The following is a 22,572-nucleotide window of genomic DNA, read 5'->3' on the forward strand; positions in this document are numbered from 1 at the left end:
GCTGAAAACGCCTTGAGGACCCCAAATGCCAGCTGTTTTTCAGCCGAGCGCTTGGTAGCTGTGATGCTTCAGCTGTGAGCCGGACCGGTTGGTTGCTGTAGTAATGTCCTGACCCTCCTCCACTGTAATTGGACGGCCGTGTGAAGACTGACATTGACGAGCGGAGCTTCTCACTCAAAGTTAAATATAGTTTTAGCGCGGAGCTGCTTGCTTATTGGAAAAACGAGCGTGTCGCAACGCATCGCTTTCATTATGCATAGGCTGATGGTAATTGTCAAAATAGTTTTTCCAACTTGTCATCCTGGCATAATGTACAGTTAAAATTAAATAAAATGAAAAATACACTGCTGTGGACGTTTTTTACTTCATTAATGTGTTTTACTGTGTTGGAATAAGGATGCGAGTAGGATTCGGTATTCGGTTTCGGATTCGGCCGAATCTTAAACGGTGGATTCGGGATTCGGCCGAACCTAAAAAATCTGGATTCGGTGCATCCCTAGTACCAATTCTCGTACATGTGTGTACATTTTTGCCCGATCTGTGCATCAATGGTTTCTTCTGCATTATAGGGGGCGCTACAGAGCCCCTGTGCCACGCCGTTGTCCAGCCTTTGGTTTTCTGCAATGACGGACGACTCTGACGTCTGTGCCAAATTTCAAGAGTTTTCGAGTATGTTAAGGCACCCAAAATCCCCAAAAGTGTTAAAAAAAATAAAAAAAAAAAAAAATTTGAGCAAAAATAATAGGGCTTCGCACCTTTCGGTGCAGGCCATTCTGGCCTGCTCCTCAGTGCTCGGGCCCTAAATATAGCTGCAAGCAGCAATGGCGGGCCCTCGCACGGTTTTTTACCGCGACACGGTGCCTTCGAGAAAACGATTCACGGTGGGCAAGCGCATTAAGTGGGTAAATATGGGTGGACTATTTTATTTCATTACTGACCCTTTTGGGGACTGAAGGTAAAAGAAACCCCACATTTTAGACAAACGGGGGCGCTAGTGAGTCACTAAATAGACATGCCTTTATCTGACGTTTTTGTCAACACTTAACAGCCAACAACTCTGATGTGTGTGCCAACTTTTAGGTTAATCTAAGCACGCCAAGAGCCCTAAATATGCCTGTAATAAAAGTAAAGGTTGGGGCATTGCCATGGGAACAGCGTTTGAGATATCAAAAATCCCTTCGCAATTTATCATCTACAATGTCTCGGCATCATGTTGACAACTTCTGGAGTCAATCGCATGTATGTTCTAGAAGGAGTATTTAAAAGTTCACTGCATGCAACTGTAAGGCTTCAATATGCCTTTAAAATGAAAGTAAAGTTTGACACGTTGCCATGGGAACAGCGTTCAAGATATCAAAAATCCCTTCACAATTTATCATCTACTATGTCTCGGCATCATGGTGACCACTTTTGGTGTCAATCGCATGAAAATCCTAGGAGGAGTATTTAAAAGAACATTGTATGGAACTTTGAAAAAAATCCAGCTTTGTGACTGACACACTTCCTGGCGCCTGCTGGTGGCGCTATACCCGGGAGTCACAATAGGCACATCGATGCGATCGGAATCTTCAGATGAACAAACACCCCGCATGTCATCACAATAAGACATTTTTTGCCTTAGATATTACACACTTCCTGTTTCTCTGATTTCGCCACAACTTTGTCGGCTCGCCATGGCAGAACCGTTCGAGATATCAAAAATCCCTTCGCAATTTAGCAAGTCCAATGTCTCGACATCATGTTCACCACTTTTGGTGTCAATCGCATGCATCCTCTAGGAGGAGTATTCAAAAGTTCAACACATGCATTTTTAAAACAATCCAAAATAGCTGACTTCCTGTTGGGCGGAGCTTAAATGTTAGAGGGCGAAAGTTGTTCGGGTTGATGAGATCTATATGCGTACCAACTCTCGTACATGCAACTGTAAGGCTTCAATATGCCTTTAACACTCTGGGGTCGACGGCGGCGCGGGTGCTGCAAACTCTTTATTTTTCAATCACTCTGCAAAGAGAGTTAGATAACTGCTGATTTTGGGCATACAGATATGATTTATACATCATTTAAAACGTTAAAGTGTCTAGTTTTTTTCTGTCCATTCCCAATAAAAACAGAATGTTGTGCTTTTCGCAAAATTAAGAAAATAAACATGATGCGTGTTTTGTTCTCTCTCCCTCAGTGAAGTCCTTTCAGAAACACGTCAGAAAAATTAACTGTAACTTAACGAATACTTGTCATATAAACAAAAGATACACGTTTACATAATGCTTGGAATGTCTGCTTTTGGAAGATGTAAGTGAAATCGAAAACAAATATTGTAATTCGTTGTTAACTGTGTAAGAAGAGGGAGACGTACCGTCTTTCTCGTGTTACTGCATTATCTATAATGAGCCACGCCCCGCTCCATTGAAGAGAAGAGCAGAGATCATCCATATTCATTAGTCAACGCCACAGTGAATGGATACTCCGTCTCTGTAGCCATTCAGTGCTGTGTTGAGTTTTAATCCAAGTGCTGGTGACATGACATCTACTTGTTTACTCAGACTGTAACTTAAGTTATCTCCAGACGCAAGTGTGTGTGCTTCATCAAACAGACGCGATCGACGTCCAAACGCACACACAAATACCTCATATTTGACGCGCTTTGTGGTATCATGATATGCGATTGTAAACATCACATCTGTTTACTCGTGCCTAAAGTTATCTCCAAACAGAGCAAAAACAATAGGTCTTCGCACCTTTCGGTGCAGGCCATTCTGGTCTGCTCCTCGGTGCTTGGGCCCTAAAAAAATATTAAAAAATATTTAAAAAAATAACAAAAATAATAATAAATCCGAGCAAAAACAATAGGGCTTCGCACCTTTCGGTGCAGGTTAACTAACTAGTTAAAATGTTCATTCTTGATATCAATAATTTGATTGTCACTAGTAACAATGTTAATTTCTGTTATCTGAAATTGTATTTCTAATATCAATATGATTTCAGATATCTAAAATGGCTTTCTTACTAGTAACAATCCTATTCATGATATCCCATCATGATATTTATTTAGACCCGATGGGGGATGTATACTGCTTTTGCTAGCTCGCGTGCTAATTGCTAGAAGCTAACGGGAGGTCCGGACCGTAAAGTTACAAGAGACTCGGGGGTTAGCCTCGTCAGAAAAGCCGGGTCGGTAAGGCCCGGTCTCGGTTAGTTTGGCAAAACACTTAGTTTGGCAAAGCACTATTACTTAGTTCATGTAGAATTGTAAAACAAAGCTGTTAATTTTTTTTTTATCTTTCGAAACCACGCTGCAAACTATCTAGCCTGCAAAAAAGTATCTATATAGCCTACTATGGTCTACATTACAAACAATTATTCACATTACTATACATTTAAAATAGGGATGCACCGAATATTCGGCCACCGAAAATTTTCGGCCGAAAATGGCCCAAAAGTGGATTTTCGGTTTTCGGCCGAAAGACTTTTATCACCGAAAAAATACGGCCAAAATAATGTGATGACGCAAACAGAAACCGCGACCTGCACGTGCTTGTCTGAAGTAACATATCGGCGGTGTGGACTAGATTTCTCTCAAACCCGCGTCCGCCGAATTTCTGACCAGGACCTCCGCAACCTGTGAGTTCCACTCCCGCCCACGACCGTAATGTTTGTGTCCAAACCCGCGGATTTTCTCTGGGCATTTGTGTACTGTTTTCATTCGTTCAGATTAACATCCAGAATAACAGACATTTAACATGATTGCTTTTAAAATTAGGGATGTGCACGAATGGTCAAATATTCGGTGTTAGACGTGCTTCTCCGCCGCCGCATCAGCATGCATCATGAGAGATTTGTTAGCTTCCTTATATAGCCTAGTTTATTTTGTCGTTAAAACGACACGAGACACACATGGAAAGTGAAACGGAGAACATTTATTTTATCTGTGGATATGGTTATAACCAACCCGATAACTCCAAATGCCGTAACAGCAAACAATAGCTCCGTTTTGTGAAGTGTTGTTAAATTAAGCTCGTAACTTTGCACCCTCAGCAATAATGTATCAAGCCAGCTTGCGTTAGTTGTAACATAATATTAAATTCAGATATATTTGTTAGATTCGTTTGTTGTTCACACTGGATAACAACAGAGCAGAGTTTTTTCTGCAGCTGGCATTAATGAGAAAAACGGGTTTCACCGGAGAAGGTAGGCTAAATATGATTTTCTTTCTAAACAAAAACATGTCAGAATAAATAAAGAAGATATTCATATTTGACTGAGCCTTCGATCCATTCGGGGTTTTAACATGCATTAAAATGCCATCATTTTTATCAGCATTTTGTAACATTAACGTTAAAACAAAACCACAACTAGCACATCTCAGTTTTTAAATGTATACTGCAAACAAGCACCAAAGGATTAATTAAACAAACAGTTTAACTTTTAACAACCTGATGTGTCACTAGTAGCCTACTCACCAGTTTTTCCAGATGTGAGGCAGATAGCCTATATAACTGAAGTTGGGTTTGTTTATGCCACATGTTGTTTGGCTTAATTTTCTTCTCAAATTGTGTGTGTTGACTCCATTTCTATTACACACAAAAATACCATAAGTGCAATGGTAGTACTAATAATTGGCATAATTTCTTTCGGTGTTTCGGCTTTCGGCCTTGGTTTCCTCTTTTTCGGTTTTCGGTTTCGGCCAAGAATTTTCATTTCGGTGCATCCCTAATTTAAAAGGTATAATTTTACGGGATTAGCATCAATGTATGGTCTCTGTTTTGAGATACAGATGCTCTAGCATTGTAAATGTAGTATTTTGAGACAGAAGATGACAACATGCAAAATATGACGTGACTTCTTACCTTTTGTGTTTGACATAACGATCGCGAATCGAATCAAGTCTGTTTCATATGTGTGAATAATCCATGAAAGTCCAATAAATCCAATGACCATTTTTGTCCACAAATGCGCATAATCCGTGAAATATAGATACACAGTCTGTTGTTTTCATCAGATTTCACATGAATGTCTTATCGCATACAATCTGAGGACTATTTGCGTCGTAACACACTGTATATTACTCTTTAGGTTAAAATAAACACGCGTTAAAACTTTGTTTTTAAAAGTAGGCGGGAGTATAATCCATAATATCCAAATAGTGCTTTTATTTCTGTGAGACATGATAACAGCAATGAGGGTATCAGCGAAGTGACTGCTATGTGCTCTCTAGTTACCTGGTGGGTGGAGACCTGCGAGTGGGGTGGTGGGCGGGAAAATTCAAACGGAATGTGATGAAACGGCTAGTTACGTCACAACGACGCCGTGTTTAAACTTGGGTAATCTGAGACTCAAGGCAGAGGACATTCAGAAACGTGTATCTCACTCAAAACAGCATGGATGGATTTTTTTCCAAGTTTGTATGCGTGTGGGAGCATCAGAGACACAAATGAACACCCCAAAACCCAGAAAAAGTGAGTTTTTCATAATATGGGCACTTTAAACATTTTACTAGTAACTGAAACAATGTTTAATTAAATGGGTTGATAAATGTGCAAAGCTGTAACAAGTGGCATCTCCTTACTATTTTACATCTGCAATAATTTTATTTTGCCATAATCTGTCAATCAGTGGCAAGGCCATACATTTTTAACTGAGTGGACCTTGGAATAGGGTGGACCTGAAGGCCTACATGTAATTAAAAATGACTTAATTTTACAACATAGTACTGGTTAAATGAATTACATTATGGTTTTTGAGTATATAATTTTCAGATCAGCAAAAAAAAGTGATGTGGGAACAGGGCCGCCCTAACCTAATGTGAGGCCCCGGGGCTAAGAGGTTTTGTAGGCCCCCCTTCCCCTCAATTTATAGTCTCATTTTTTTAAGTGTAATATATAGGTAATCTACATCACAAAATGCATTAGTTTCTTTCGAGACATACAACAGTGAGTTTTCCCTCTTTGAGCCAGAACACCATAATATTGTTATTAACATATCATTGAGCCCACTTGAGCATAAACACAAGACACTTTATTTAACAACCACATACAGCAACTTGTGGTGATAATAAAACCAAAATGTGTTAAAGCATATATGCTTGAAAGCTTTATGTTGTTTATACAGTTTTTGGAATATACAAATTTGCAGAAAATTGCCACTCACTAACTAAATGCTCACCACAGTTTTAAAAATGTTATAAGTTAAAGTTAGTTTTAAAGTGAAAATGCATTAATGATAACAAAAGATAAGTCTTTAAAGAAAGAATCTTGTTTTTTAATCAGTTATTTATTTTGTAGCATACTGAAGATATGGTATGCATTGTATTTAGTATTTATGCATACATAAGCATGTAAAACGACCAAGTATGAATATGCACAAGACAGACAGGGAACATACCTGTATATAAGATCTTTATATAATGAGATTATAATGGTGCTATCAGGGAACGATCATTTGAGATGGTCTTGTCGCTCTTTACTTTCTTAGACTTGCACCTTTACCGTTGCGTCTCTTTCTCGTCTTTCTAAACCAACAGATGTGTGTACTGTGAGCTAACGTCGCGTCAAACTACATCGCTCCAGCTGCGCACGCGTCACCGATATAAACGCGAGTAAACTTAAACTTTATAACAACTAACAGCATTATGTGCAGGAACGCCTTTCTTAATTTAGCGGCACAGTTTCTTGTGCACGGAGAGACTTCTGCATGCCAGAGACTCAAAAGCTGCACGAGCACAGAGAGAGCGACCGAGCGAGCTCGCGCATGAAAGAGAGAGAGAGAGACCTGCACCTCACTGCTTATTATGAAATCTCAGAAATTACTCTTTCATTTGTTGGTGGATTATTTCCCGTTTCTCTGTCACACTCAGTCTAACGTGCAGGAATGTCAAGTTGACAACGCGCACTTAATTACATTACGTGGAATAAAAAATATGTTACGTCTAACATTTTATTTTACGTTAAGTTACAACGGAGCAATCAGCAGCCATGTGACGTGCAATTAGAGTGATTGACAGAAAACCTGACAAGTTACAAAACAATATGACCTTTTCAGCTCATCATGAACGCAAACTTGGGAGGCCCTTGAACTTGGGAGGCCCCTGAGCTTCAGCCCAGTTAAGCCCGTGCATTAAGGCGGCCTTGTGTGGGAAAATAAAATAAGAACATCAAGAAATAACAAGAATATAAAATGGAAAAGAACAAAGTAAGTTCTAACAATAGTATTTAGGTACAGAAAAAGAATAGTCAAAAACAAGCACTTTGAAAAGCAGAAGCGTCCTGCATTGTCCATGCGTTTTAGATGTTTATGGACCCTAACGCAATAATTACTCTGTGGTCAGATGTCGGGGCACAATCAACTTGGGCATAAAGCGGTGGGAACATCTACCACCTCCAAATTACCCGAATGGGGCTGCTGTGAGTGATGGCAGCATTGGGACAACAACCTTCAACCTAGTGTCATCATAACACCGGCCCTCGTGGCTAAAAAACTGACCAGCCCACCGGGAATTCTCACAGTTTCTGACTGCGTGGACCAGTCGTCAATCTGTCAAGCATTAACACTTAACAGTATTTCATGCAATATTTTGCAATTTAAACATGTTTACATTTATGTGTTTACAGTAGGCTAGTACACAAATGTGACTGACAAGCAAGGAGTAGCCTATGCCCATCATTTGTTCCATACCATTCCAGGAAAAATCCTTTCAGAATCATTTTGCAATGTCAGTCTATGTATAAATGTTGTTTTCACTTGAATCATTGATGCCTCAAAATTCTATAGTAATAATGTTTTACAGCGTTTTGTGTAAACTAATGTGCAATCGTGTTTTTACAGCTCATTTGCATGACGCGTCTATTCTTTCTCACAATGCACTCAGTAATCTACCGATGTTCTGCGCAGCCCCGTGTGAACTTGAAATCAAACACAGATTCAACCACGAGAAGATGTGGGGTCATTAAACATGGCATATATGAGAGATAGAGAGAGTGGGACAACTTATAAATGAACACCTACATTACAGATACTGAACCGTGACACTACCGCTACCATGAGACGATGCCATAAGGATCACGCAGAAACATCATCTCTCTGATGATTTCTCTTAAAAATTGGTTACAAGAAAAAAGTACAATTTTCCCCCATTTAAATTTATTATTCTCCAATGAAACAGGTGAGCCGGTGGCCAAAAACAGACAACCCGGAGTTAAAACTAAATACTTAAATTCATCTGCAATCTGAATTGCCAAACAATCAGAAATACATACAAATAAATGTTCATGTATATTTTACATTAAAGTCTGTAAAAGGGCTCAGTCACACCAAAAGCGCTTTAAACGCTTGCAAACGCAAGGCGCGACGCACTGCCTTTTTTAAAAAAGAGCAGTGCAGCGCGGCTTTTCATATTGCTAAGCAACCACCGAGTCAGCTGTCTTGTCAATCAAATATAAAAGCGTGAGCGCTCTTTTGCTGTTAACTGTCATATTAGCAGAAACTTTAAATAGAGGGCGCTTGCTCTGACCTTGTTTGAGGATAAGAGGAGCACAAACACGCAGGAGAGAGTGAGCGAGTGGAGTCCGGTTCTTCAAATCAACTGTAAACTTCCCTCGCCACAACGTAAGGCCCGCCTCTCCCCTCATTCGATTGTACAACGGAAGACGCGAATGACGTCAGGCGCTCCTCCGCTCTCAGCGCTCCTTCAAAAACGCGTGCGCAGCAGGCGGCAGAAAACCGCAAGGCGCTCGGCGCGCATAAACAGCGCGCAAACGCGCCCTGCCCATAGAATATCATTCAAAAAAGGCGCCTGCAACTGCCATAAACGCTTTTGGTGTGACTGAGCCCAAAGACAGTATATATGAAGTGAGAAAACATTAAATAAGTCGTAACCCTTCGGTGGCACAGTAAAAACAAACAAACATTCAAACATTCGTTTTTTTTTTTTTTTTCAAATTATTATTGCAGATCGAATATTCGAAAATTTGTGCACATACCTATCTGGAACTCACATGTCTGATAATTTTTTAAGCAAATTGTTGAATAGGTGCTATCTTTACTAATCAATTGCACATTTGAATATTAGACATATTAGTTCAGGTGAAATATATACTACTTCTGCGACCCAGAAACAGTATTTTGAATGAAACTGAAATTGAGTTATGACGACATTCAAAACATACAGCTAAAATTGTTACCAGTCTGTTATTCTGGGCTTCAAATCTGTGGCATAAGAAATAAGTTCTTCACAAAAGAGGCTTTTTAAGACGCTCGTTGTTGTTTTCTAGTTTTCAAATGTGTGCCGTTGAAGTGTTGTAAAAACAGTATCGCTCTCGACTGATAATAGAAAACTGATATACTAAAACTGATATAGAAAAGACATGACACAAGAGCAGAGATTTCAAACTGAGCCATGTTCATTTCTGAAGCTTTGTAATATGTGGCCACACGGTCGATCTGTATTCGAGAAAACCATATGTTTAACTACCGGCCTGTTAAAACATAAACATGCAGAAAACAAGTCGAAACACGCCACAGCTGCCACCGAGCACAGCTAATACTGTATATGGTTACAAGTGCTGGGTTACTCTTGCTCTGTCCATGAAAATAAAACCCTTAAACAAAGATCAGACACATGTGGATGACACCAATCTCATACAAAGCAGGTCAGTCATAAAGGAGAAAACCAGTGATAAATCATCTGTTGCTAGCACATCACACATGACAGAAATATATACAAAAACGTATCAAAACAAATACAGAATAAATCTTTTTTGATCCGACCAATAGAGGGCTCAACGCAAATTTTTTTATACTGGCCGAGTTGGGCCAGTGGGTTCAGGTTTTCCCTTGCCCTGCCAAAATTTTTACTGACCCCACTAATAAAAGATTTCTGTTGAGAAAATGATGCATGACCATTCAAAAACATGTCTGGGGTTCTAACTATACAAAGCTTAATGCAAATGGGTGAAGTGTCCCTTTAACTCCCTGCCATTGACAAGTTAACTTGTCAATTAAGAGAAAACACTTCCCTGCCAATGACGAGTATTTCCGGCAATCTGTAATACCGCTATTATCTCTTCTGCAACTTATAAAACCCGGAAGTTTCGCCCTAGGGTAAACAGCTGTATGTCCGTGTATGTTTTGAGGATCGCTCTGATCCCTCCAAAAGTCCTTCAAAAAAATTGAATTCTCTCAACTTTTGGCTCAAAATTTGATGTTTTTGAAGAAACCTAACCATATTTGAGAGGTGATAAAAAGAGAACTAATGAAAGTAAGATTATTTTTTTTTAAAGCAGATGGTCTGTTCTTTCATTTTCACTTTTTTTTACTAAATAACACAATAAATACGTGAAGAAGAACCACCGGAAGCGAGCTTTCAGTCCTGAGGTGCGTTTATTTTACAGCAACTGTGAAAATTTGTGTCACTTTCAACCGATCAGACACATGTGGATGACACCAATCTCATACAAAGCAGGTCAGTCATAAAGGAGAAAACCAGTGATAAATCATCTGTTGCTAGCACATCACACATGACAGAAATATATACAAAAACGTATCAAAACAAATACAGAATAAATCTTTTTTGATCCGACCAATAGAGGGCTCAACGCAAATTTTTTTATACTGGCCGATTTGGGCCAGTGGGTTCAGGTTTTCCCTTGCCCTGCCAAAATTTTTACTGACCCCACTAATAAAAGATTTCTGTTAAACTGCATCGTTTCCTTCGTCGTGTTTTAACAAATTAAATGTCTGGTTCCACAATGTTGAATAACTACGTTTTCGTTTGCCCACCACCGCCATCTTAACGTCTTTTTGCCAGCTGATGTAACACGCACCAGTGTCCACTAGAGGTCAACCAATTTATCGGCCGGGCCAATAACTTGGCCGATTTTTGGCATATTTTAAAAAATCGTCTTTGGCCGATTTTCCTACAAAATTAGGCAGATTAATAGGCATCTGCGGGCACCTAAACGTTGTTGTAGAACTCGTGACGCTGCCTCTTGCTGCAAGCAGATCGCTCCCGTGTGTGTGCACTGCAGCCGTGCCTTGTTCACAAACGGCTTTAGTAACAATGGCGGGATCGCACGAATTAAGCAGCCAGTACAACAGCGCGACAGGTTTATGTCTCGCGGTGCACTGTCCATGCAAAGATTAGGCTCATTTCATGTGATTAATGAGTGATGATGATCTTTGTTTGCGTGACAGAGAGAGCAGAGCCGCGCGCACGCTTTCTGTCTTTACCCGGTCTCCCTGCGTTTATTACTCCAAACAAAACTGACTTGATGGCGATATCCACCGAGAAAATGTTTTTTGTGTTGTTACAGTAACACTTTGTTTACAGTTTTGCGCTGCTCAGCCTGGATTAAAACACAACGCGTCTGATTCGCGAACTGACTCCTTTGAACGGATTTGTTTGAATGAACGGTTGAAACAACAGATCTGTCCCAACACTAAACTCACAAGACGTCACTGTCAGCAAAGTCAGTCACTTATAGTGCCTCAGAAATGAGAATGTAAATGTGTTTAGAAAGATTTGCCCTAAATAACAGTCTCAACTAAAAAACATAGACATTTACTATGTTAACTTTATGATGAATAAATAATTTATCAGATCTACCAAATAAGGATTTTATCCTACAAAGCAATAAAAGCCATGGTAAAAAACTGATCAAAGATGACAGCAGAGTGTCAGGTAATATCTGTGTCTGAAAAATGCATGGTGCAGAGGAGGTTGTAAAACTCTTCAGAAAGACCAGTCATAATTTTTTTAAATACTTTGGCTTAAATAGTGACATTTTTACATTTAAAATATCTGCTAATGATGAGAATATTTAGATTTTTATGTACATAATCGGCTGCCCTGATTTCTAAATATCGGCATCAGCCAGAGAAAAAGCCATATCGGTCGACCTCTAGTGTCCACAAAAACCAACAAAGTAGTTTCTTCTACTTTGTTGGTTTTTGTGGACACTAGAGGTCGACCGATATGGCTTTTTCTCTGGCCGATGCCGATATTTATGAAATTGCCAGAAAAGTTACCGTTCATGATGCTTAAAATGTGTCTTTACTGGCCCGACCTTCTCTCACGCTGGCCCCGGGCCATCGGGCAGTCCTTTATGTTGAGCCCTGCAATACATTTCCTTGGCTTTCTGTGCTTTTTCTAGTTTATGATTATTAGTTAAAAAAAATTCTTAACATTTTACAAAGGAGAGGCTCATTGTGAAAGAGATTTTTAAGCCAGTCAAACATTTTTTTGACAAGGTAAAAAGGTTTTTTTTTTTTTTAATTTTCATGAATTTAGGACTTTTATAGTGTTTGTGACTTTTCCAGGCTTCCCTGACATCTCTATGCATGACTGCAAGCATACTCCGTGCATACTCACCCTCGGCCGGGATCCAAAGCAATGGCCCTCGGCTGGTCTAGATCTTGCCAGAATAAAACTTTTCGGTAAGTTCCATCCAGCTCCGCCACTTCAATCCGATTGGTCTCAGAGTCGGTCCAGTAAAGTTTATTTCCCAACCAGTCACAAGCCAAGCCGTCCGGAGAGGCCAGCCCGGACACGACTGTTGTCTGCGCCCCGCTGGGCACAGAGTTGTTCAACGTGGTTCGCTTAATGGCCTCCTCGCTCACGTCGCTCCAGTATATCAGTCCATGCGCGTACACATAATCCACGGCTGCCGCGTCCTCTAATCCGCCGATTACCACGGTGGCGTTTGCCCGACCGTGAGCTGCATCAACCAACCGCAGATCTCGCCGGTTTGCATACAGTAGCAGAGGAAGACCTGTAGGGGGAGCACAAACAAGACAGGTGTCACACACACATATTGGCCTTTAAAGGAGCATTTCACCCATAGAAATATTAATCTTTACTGAAAGTGTGTTATATTTGTAGGTGAAATTTAACATACATTTAGAATTTGGTGCCTATTTGACCGAGAAAATATGTGTTTGTAGTCTCACTCCCTCAACAAAGATATTGGACTTCCTTCTTTCAATAATGCAAAATGTTGATTTTTACATAATTGAAAGAAGGAAGTGCAACACTGAAATCTGTATTTCTTCTGTCTCAGCAGCAACTGAAAAAATGATGCATGACCATTCAAAAACATGTCTGGGGTTCTAACTATACAAAGCTTAATGCAAATGGGTGAAGTGTCCCTTTAACTCCCTGCCATTGACAAGTTAACTTGTCAATTAAGAGAAAACACTTCCCTGCCAATGACGAGTATTTCCGGCAATCTGTAATACCGCTATTATCTCTTCTGCAACTTATAAAACCCGGAAGTTTCGCCCTAGGGTAAACAGCTGTATGTCCGTGTATGTTTTGAGGATCGCTCTGATCCCTCCAAAAGTCCTTCAAAAAAATTGAATTCTCTCAACTTTTGGCTCAAAATTTGATGTTTTTGAAGAAACCTAACCATATTTGAGAGGTGATAAAAAGAGAACTAATGAAAGTAAGATTATTTTTTTTTAAAGCAGATGGTCTGTTCTTTCATTTTCACTTTTTTTTTACTAAATAACACAATAAATACGTGAAGAAGAACCACCGGAAGCGAGCTTTCAGTCCTGAGGTGCGTTTATTTTACAGCAACTGTGAAAATTTGTGTCACTTTCAACCGGTCGGTGTGCTCCCGCTAGACTTGTGGGACAACTGAAAAGTAGTTGTGACAAAATATATATTTTTTATCTTGGTACTGATGAAATTTCATCGAAACCTAGGAATGAGAAAGGTATTTAAATAAATTGTGGAAATTTAGTAGTCACATTTTTTGGGGGTAGATTAGCGAAAGTAGAACATCAGAACTGCAGACATCGTTCTAAAAACCATGGGTCTGAGTCTGAATATGACAAACCAATTCCAACTAAATGGCCCATTCCAACTAAAACAGTAACTGTTTGTGATTTCATTTGAAAGAACTAACAAAATTCTACCGTCTGTTAAAATTTCTTGCAAATATCTGATGAAATGAGTACGTTACAAACAAAAACATGTGAATAAGCAACATTTTCGGTCACACACCTTCCATTGAAATCCATATATAACTTTTTCCTCTGATTTCTAATATTAAAGGGGACATTCCATGAAAATCTGACTTTTTCCATGTTTAAGTGCTATAATCGGGTCCCTAGTGCTTCTACCAACCCAGAAAACATGAAAAATAGCAACCCTGTAACTTTGTTTTGGTATGGCTCTTTCTGCAAGCATGTGAATATATAGGTCATTCGGATTTCCCTCCCCCCATGACGTAGGTAGGGGATGGTATTATAAAGATACTGCCCCTTCATCTGCGCTATCCAACCATGACGCTGCATCGAGTGCGAGAGTCAGAGAGAAAGAATGACTGACAGCATGATGTGTTTGTCAAACACAAACAGTAGCCTACAATATTATAACTTGTAGTTTTAATAATCTTTCTACGTTGAATTAACGTTCTAAAGGATTAACGTTATCTTAGTGCAAGAGAGAGAGCGAGTGAGTGAGAGAGAGCGAGTGAGCTAGCGAACGAACGAGAGAGAGAAACGCGACGGTTCGCTTCCAAGTATTTTGTTTAAACAATTTCTCTGAAGTTTATATGAATGAACACGAGGATTAATGCACTGCACGAGACAGAGTGATAGAACAACGCGTATTCACTATCATACACAAATAGCATAAATATGTTGTTTAATGTTTCTCTGAAGTTTCAAATGAATACGAGGAGTAAGATAGAGAGTGAGAGACTGACAGAAACATGAATGTGTTCAATATGGGTACACAAAAAACTTAAGCATGTCATTTGATCTGTTTCTCTAAAGTTTAAGCATTAAACGTGTTGTTTTATTACAGATCATTTAATTGTGCTCGTGTGGTTTGGTCAAAAAGTAAACTTTTGAGTGTTTGTGTAAGTGTATTTTATTGTAACATGCTAAAAATCATTGTGCCTGTTTAAGACCTAAAAGTCTTTATTTTTTTCCACAATGTTCCCCATCTGCTGATAAACATGTATTTAGTATGCATAAAACAGATGATTGACTTTTTAAACTTGTTCAAATATATAATGCTTAACATCGCTTACTAACTTCTTTAGTGATAAAATATCCCTCTCTTGTCTACAGCACGAGCGCTTGAGACTGCGCCCACCTGAGCAGCTCATTTGGATTTAAAGGGATACACACAAAAACGGTGCATTTTTGCTCAGCCCCATAAAGTGCCTATTTTAAAATGCCACAATAAATTACCTATAGGGTACTTTGAGCTAAAACTTCACATATGTACTCCGGGGACATCAAAGATTTATTTAATATCTTAAAAACATCTTGTGGAATGTCCCCTTTAAAAATATCATAACTTTCTCAATCCTCAACGGATTTTACAATCCAGGGGTCCGTTCCTCGTACGTGGCTTAATACATCCGAGATCAAATGAGACATCCGAGATGTTCAGATCTCGCTTATCCGGTTTTTTGAACACCACTGCTGTTGATAAGTATGGCAGGATTGAATAATCTGACATCATTGCACGTTCGTGCACTGCATTTTTTAACCCCTGCAGTGCGTGAGCTATTGATGGACGGATGTAATGTAATGACAGTCAGTTACAGTTTACATTTTAGTTTCTTGCCAGAATTTAAGTTGAACATTTTAATCTGTTTTTCAAAAACGGCTTCTGGTCTCCTTTTGCTAATCTTGTATAGCAGCGTTGCTATGCTAATCTTGTAGGCTTCCCTGAAGAGGGTCTTTGCTTTCAGTATCCTAACAGTGTTTGCATTTTCGGCCCATTCTTCGTACGTCGCTAACTCAGTTAGCTGGATTTGATTGTTGACAATTTGGCATGATCTTGGATCGTTTGGTTCTTCAAAGCTCATCCTAGACTTGCTGTCATAGCAACCGGTCTGTAAGCTCAAACCTGCTCGGGAGCAGGCTTATTTCATGTAAATAAGATTAGTTTGTACCTTTTCAAGCGAATGTGATACACAAAGTCTGACGCAGTTGTGTATTCACCATTATACGAGCGCAATCTGCCTAAGATGCATGATGAAGAGCTTTTCAAATTCAACACGTAATAAAAAAGTATAGATTAAATCTTTTAGCGATGTTTAAAAAATAACATTTTTTTCTGTACTTGTTTAACAGATTTGATTATTATTCTTAAACAAGACAAACATGCTGGTCACATTCATTTTAAATTTGTTTAAATTTTCCTTAATAAAAACAGCAATCAATCATACACAGCAGTAGCCTTATAGATGTTATGTACATTAAGGAATATTACTCGGTGTGAAATAAGTTTTCTTTGAATAAACTCATCTACGATTTTAGTTTTGTCTTTAGGTTGTCAAGAAGGCTTACGATGTCATGCATGAAAGGGTTTTCGTTTAGTATTTTGTATCTATTCTATCTTTAAAACTCTGTCTACAAAGATGTCTCCCTGTCCCTCTCCTGTGACAAAAATGCCAATAATCAAATATGGGGTTTTTTGCACATATTTTCACATATCTTTATCTTCTTTACACTTTTCTGTACAGACTCAGCAGATGCAGGACTTTCAGTTAATGTGGACTACTGCTGATATTGTTGTAGTCAGAAATCAGTTATATAAGAATAATGCAATTGAAGTAAACTTATTTAACCACTTGCATACTGTATAGTTTCTCTAAAGGACTGTTGTCTGAGAAGATTTATTTACTGTCATGTGCATTGCTCTGAAACAGTTGCACTTTATAATCTTTTGATGTAGAATAACATTTACATTCCCTTACTGCACATCATACTTCATTTATGCTAAAAATGTTATTGTATTATCTACAACTGCACAAAAGAGAGGATCTTATAAAAAACTACAATTCAAATTTTATTTATCAGCAATTAAATTGTTGCATTGGCTGTGGATTTAACTATAAAAAAAACTATATTATAGAAAGAGCAACTGCTCCAGAGATGATCTGTACAATCAGTCAGTTTAGGGACATCACTCCTGTTTAGGGTTGTAACAGTATACCGGTATGGCGGTATACCTTGATATTAACTTTTATGATTATCATACCGTAAACATTTGCTTATAAACGGTTTTGGAAAAAAATAAAGCAGATCTCACCTGCGCTACTACACACATGCAACTTCATTCGGCGTGACAGCTAGACTCCACTCGCTTATGTACAGCAGAGAAAATGTAACAGAGAAAATGTAAGAGACTACAATTTCTATCCTCTATCCCCTACCAGAAAGAAGTTAAAATCTACAGTATGGGAATACTTTGGGTATATGAAAAACGAACACGGGGTTGTCCTTGAAGATGGATATCCAGTTTGCAAGAAATGTGGACGAAGAGTGGCTGCAAAAAGAGGCACTAAAACCCATTTAAGTGATTTATATTAGAGATCAATTTAAGTTGATTATACTTAGGCCACATAATAAAAACTATACATTTCACTTACTATATGACGACGTGAACAAATGAATATATCCAGAGCAGCTCTGAGAGAATTTAATGAGTATTTTATAATTTTATTTAAAAGAATAAAATTAAAAGAATAAAAAATGGTTAAGAATCAAAGTTGACTTTTTTCGAAAGTGTTTTTTTATATATATTTAATAATATATTAATAATTTTATTAATAATTATATTTAATATACCGCCAAACTGTGATAGTTTCTAAACGATTATCATACCGTGGAAATCTCATACTGTTACAACCCTACTCCTGTTAGCACATTACCTGAAGATGCAGGACTACCTCCTGTGTTTTTTATTCTGCTTTTTAAGTGCTGTTACAAACAGACAAAATAGCATTTAACTGTTTTTAAAAGAGACTTAAAGTACTTTAATAAGGAGCATCAAATTTTAAATACAATCATTAATTTCAATATTTGACAAGCATAGTAAAGATATCAAGATTATATTACACAGAATATTTTACATTATGTAGGGTGATTTTATGTAAAAAAGTAGCTTTAACTGGGTTTACAAATTCAGCTTTATAAAAAGTTCACAATCTATCATCAATAGCCCGCGCACTGCAGTGGTTAAAAAATGGGCATGTTCTTGGCTATTGTAACAACCAGCCAATCACAGCGTTGCTGATCAGTGTTTCTACTATCGATATGTATTGCCTTTTCTTGCAGTGCACGAATGCGCAGTAATCTCAGATAATTCAATCCTGCCATACTTATCATCAACAGCAGGGGTGTTCAAAGAACCAGATAAGCGAGATCATAATTAGCGAGATCTGAACATCTTGGATGTCCCATTTGATCTCGGATGTATTAAGCGAAGTACGAAGAACAGGCCCCAGGTGTGTGTTTGGCATCAAGCATCGTTGTGATAGTTTATCTTCTTCACGCTTGTTTAATTTTTTCACCAGCTGTGTATGTGCTTTGTGCAGGCGCTGCACACACGTGCTTGCTTTTTCGACAATCGTTAAGTTTTAGCGATTAAATTCTTATCGACAATTAATTGAAGATTGATTAATTGTTAACATCCCTACAGTATGATGTGCAGTAAGGGAATGTAAATGTTATTCTACATCAAAAGATTACAAAGTGCAACTGTTTCTGATAGCAATGCACATGACAGTAAAGAAATCCTCTCAGATTACAGTCCTTTAGAGAAACTACACAAGTGGTTAAATAAGTTTACTTCAATCACATTATTCTTATGGCGCTTTTCCATTGCATAAGTACACCACGGTTTAGTTTAGTTTGGGTCGGGTCAGCTCACCTCACTTTGGCATAGTTAGCTTTTCCATGAAACATGTAGCTTTTCCAGTTTAGCTTTTCCATGAAACATGTAGCAGATAATCGTGAAGATCTAGATATTATAATAGAAAACCTGAACAACGTCTGCTCTAGCACGTTGGATGCCGTTGCTCCCATTCGAAAAAAGAGAATCAAAGAAAAACCGCGAGCTCCATGGTATGATCATCATACTGCAGCCCTTAAAAAAGTAGCTAGAAAAATGGAAAGAAACTACCAAAGCACAAAGTTAGAGGTATGGCGTTCAGCATGGAAAGAGAGTGTTCAACACTACAGACAGGCTATTAAAACTGCCAGATCTACCTATCTCAGTACGCTTATTAAAGAAAATCATAACAACCCTCGTTTTCTATTTAGCACAGTTGCGAAACTGACTAGAAACAAAGAACAAACAGAAACCAATAGTAAACTCCAACACAATAGTGATGACTTCATGAACTTCTTTACTAACAAAATTATGTTTATTAGGGAAAACATAGAAACTACGCAAGCAGCCATCACTCTACCCAATAGTACATTTTCCACTAGATTACCAAACGAACATCTTGAGTCATTTAATCCTACTACAATAGAAGAGCTCTCTAAACTAGTAACGTCATCCAAATCATCGTCCTGTATACTAGACCCCGTTCCCACAAAATTACTAAAAGAGGTATTTCATGTAGTGTCAGACACGGTACTTAATATCTTTAACTCATCTCTAGAATTAGGATACGTTCCAACAGCTTTCAAACTAGCAGTTATTAGACCGCTCATTAAAAAGCAAAACCTTGACCAGGGAGATCTTAATAACTTTAGACCAATCTCAAATCTACCTTTTCTTTCTAAAATATTAGAAAAAGTAGTGGCAAGCCAGCTACGCACATTCGTAGAAAATAATAATACATATGAAAAGTTCCAATCAGGATTCAGGCCCCACCATAGCACAGAGACAGCGCTGCTTAGAGTTACAAATGACCTCCTATTAACATCCGATCGTGGTGAAATCTCAATCCTTATATTACTAGACCTTAGTGCAGCCTTTGACACAATAGATCACACAATCTTACTCAATAGACTAGAAAACTATGTTGGCATCAGTGGTCAGGCGTTAGCCTGGTTCAGATCGTATCTAACCAATCGATATCACTTTGTTTATGTAAACGAGGAAGAGTCATATCACTCCCCCGTTAAATACGGCATACCTCAGGGATCAGTTCTAGGCCCTATCCTATTCTCGTTATATATGTTACCTCTAGGAGACATTATCAGGAAACATAACATAAGTTTTCACTGCTATGCGGATAATACCCAGCTTTACATCTCGTCGCATCCTAGCGAAACCCACCAGTTTTCTAAGCTAACAGACTGCATTAGTGATATTAGGGACTGGATGGCACAAAACTTTCTTATGCTAAACTCCAATAAAACAGAGATACTTATTATTGAACCGAATCGCTACAAACATAATATGTCAGATTACAAGTTGCCCATAGATGGCTGCACGGTGGTGCCATCTTCCACGGTTAAGAATTTAGGCGTAATGTTTGACAGCAATCTATCTTTTGATAGTCATATCGCCAACGTCTGCCGCACAGCATTCTTCCATCTTAGAAATATCTCAAAAATACGCCATATGCTGTCTGCATCAGACGCAGAAAAGCTTATACATGCTTTTATGACCTCTAGAATAGACTATTGTAACTCGTTACTCGGGGGATGCCATGCAAATCAGGTAAACAAGCTACAGCTGGTTCAAAACGCCGCCGCAAGAGTGCTTACTCGATCTAAAAAGTATGACCACATCAGTCCAATTCTGGCATCTTTACACTGGCTACCAGTTAAATATCGTATACAATTTAAAGTATTACTAATCACCTACAAAGCCTTAAATGGCCTAGCGCCCTCGTATATTAAAGAACTACTATCAGAATACAATCCATCACCTAAACTGTGCTCACAAAATTCTGGTCACTTAATTATCCCTAGAATATCAAAAGTGTCTAAAGGTGGTAGATCCTTTTCCTACTTGGCCCCTAAGCTCTGGAATGATTTACCAAATAATGTTCGAGTACCAGACACAGTCGATCAATTTAAATCTAAACTATAGACATTCTTCTTTAACAAAGCATTCACATAAAATGTCCAGTAAATGTACATATCCCGCAGTAGTTAGTTTGTCTAGAACAAAGCACTCACATACCTCATATGGGTAATATACTATTGCCGCAATAGTTAGCCTGTCTGGAACCGAGCCGACTTGAACCACTATAATGTTTGACACTTGCATTGCATGCGAACGGCCCCTACGCTAATAGAATTCTGTTTTTCTCTCCCTGTCTCGTCCTCAACCACGAGGACCATGAGACAAACAGACCCAGTTCCGGCTGCTGTGAAGATCATTGCATCACTGATCCACTGGCTGTCCTTCAACGTGATGACCAGCCGATGCCCGACCAACGACCACCGGCTAAACCAGTTTAATTCGCTTACCCGCCTCCTATCCCTACCGTTTCTATATATATATATAAATATATATTAATTCCTCCCAAGGGTTTTTGTCCTTCTAGGACTTTTTCCCATTGGGTTTTTTTTTTCCTAGAGGGTTTTTAATCCCAGGGAGAGTCAGCCAACTTTGGCTTAACTTAGCACTTTACAGTATACGTTACATTATTAATATGCTCGCTTGTACGGTTTAACCGCTTTCTCTACTTCTTATATTATCTATTGATTTTCTGTGTTCTCCTCTACATCTTCTCATGTAAAGCTGCTTTGCAACAATTAACACTTGTGAAAAGCGCTATATAAATAAAATTGAATTGAATTGAATTGAGTTTGGTATCACTTCGCAGTGGGAGGGATTATAGGCGTGTTGTTATATTTGCGCTGCATACTGCTCTGACATCATACAAGTGAGAGCGTCCTTGTACATTTCATTCATTTATTTATTTATTAGTCCGCCACAAAATTAAAATTGGCCACCACAAATAGATGTTTCCACATCGCGTTTATCACTTCCTCTGTCTAACATGACAGTTTCTGTTTAAACACCTGTGGCATCAGTCGACGTGCTCCGCTGAGCATTGTTGAAGTTGCATTTAATCATATATAATGCTGACGTGCTCGTCGCCAATGTTCCGCCACAAACTGCAAGTTTGGAAAAACTGTTATGGTGTCCCTGATTCTCAACCTGTGGATGTTTTTCATTGCTAAAAGGGAGTTTGGGAACTTATAGCAGAGCACAGATGACAACATTTTTCCTGCAAGCTAGCACTAAAGGTAAAGCTAATCTTTACATTATAGCGGTGACGCTTGTGATGATTCTCTCATACCAATCAGTGATCTACTGTGTTTTCGCGTCATGTTTGGTATCAGCTCGGGTCGCTTGGAACCCCAACTGATTTGGTACGAAAAAAGTATCGGGTACTACGTACTGCACCCAATGGAAAAGCTCCCAAAAGTAAGCTGACCTGACCCAAACTAAACCAAACCATGGGGTACTAAGCGCCATTATATAACTGATATCTGACTACAACAATATTAGCAGTAGTCCACATTAACTGAAAATCTTGCATCTGCTGTGTCTGCACAGAAAAGTGTATTAAAGAAGATAAAGATTGGTTATTGGCATTTTTGTTACAGGAAAAGGACAGGGCAACATCTTTGTAGACAGGGTTTTAAAGATAGAACAGATACAGATTACTAAGCAAACCCTTTTTAAGCATGACATTGTAAGCCTACTTGACAACCTAAAGACAAAATGAAATCGGAGATGAGTTTATTCAAAGAAAACTTAATTCACGTCGAGTAAAATTCTTTATTGTACATAACTAATACTTCTATTACTGCTGGGTAAAGATGATTGAGTGTGGTTCCACTTAA

The 22,572-nt window shown here is 38.6% G+C and overlaps 1 protein-coding gene across 2 annotated transcripts in view; it reads right to left on the bottom strand.

The window, feature by feature from the left end:
* Positions 1-22,572, bottom strand: part of lrp6 (low density lipoprotein receptor-related protein 6) — a 174,223-nt gene that overhangs the window by 148,475 nt on the left and 3,176 nt on the right. Inside the window, exons 1-2 of one of the 2 annotated variants that reach the window (XM_073870845.1) lie at positions 12,362-12,471; positions 12,019-12,105 (exon numbers count right to left, since the gene is read on the bottom strand). Coding sequence is in view for 1 of the 2 variants with exons in the window: in XM_073870813.1 (XP_073726914.1) it covers positions 12,362-12,761 (400 nt within the window). In the remaining variant the exon portion in view is untranslated. Of the gene's footprint in view, positions 1-12,018; positions 12,106-12,361; positions 12,762-22,572 lie in introns of those variants that run through there. The other variant, XM_073870813.1, reaches the window with a different exon arrangement.

This window comes from Misgurnus anguillicaudatus, chromosome 1, assembly GCF_027580225.2.
Source record: "Misgurnus anguillicaudatus chromosome 1, ASM2758022v2, whole genome shotgun sequence".
NCBI classification, from domain to species: domain Eukaryota; kingdom Metazoa; phylum Chordata; class Actinopteri; order Cypriniformes; family Cobitidae; genus Misgurnus; species Misgurnus anguillicaudatus.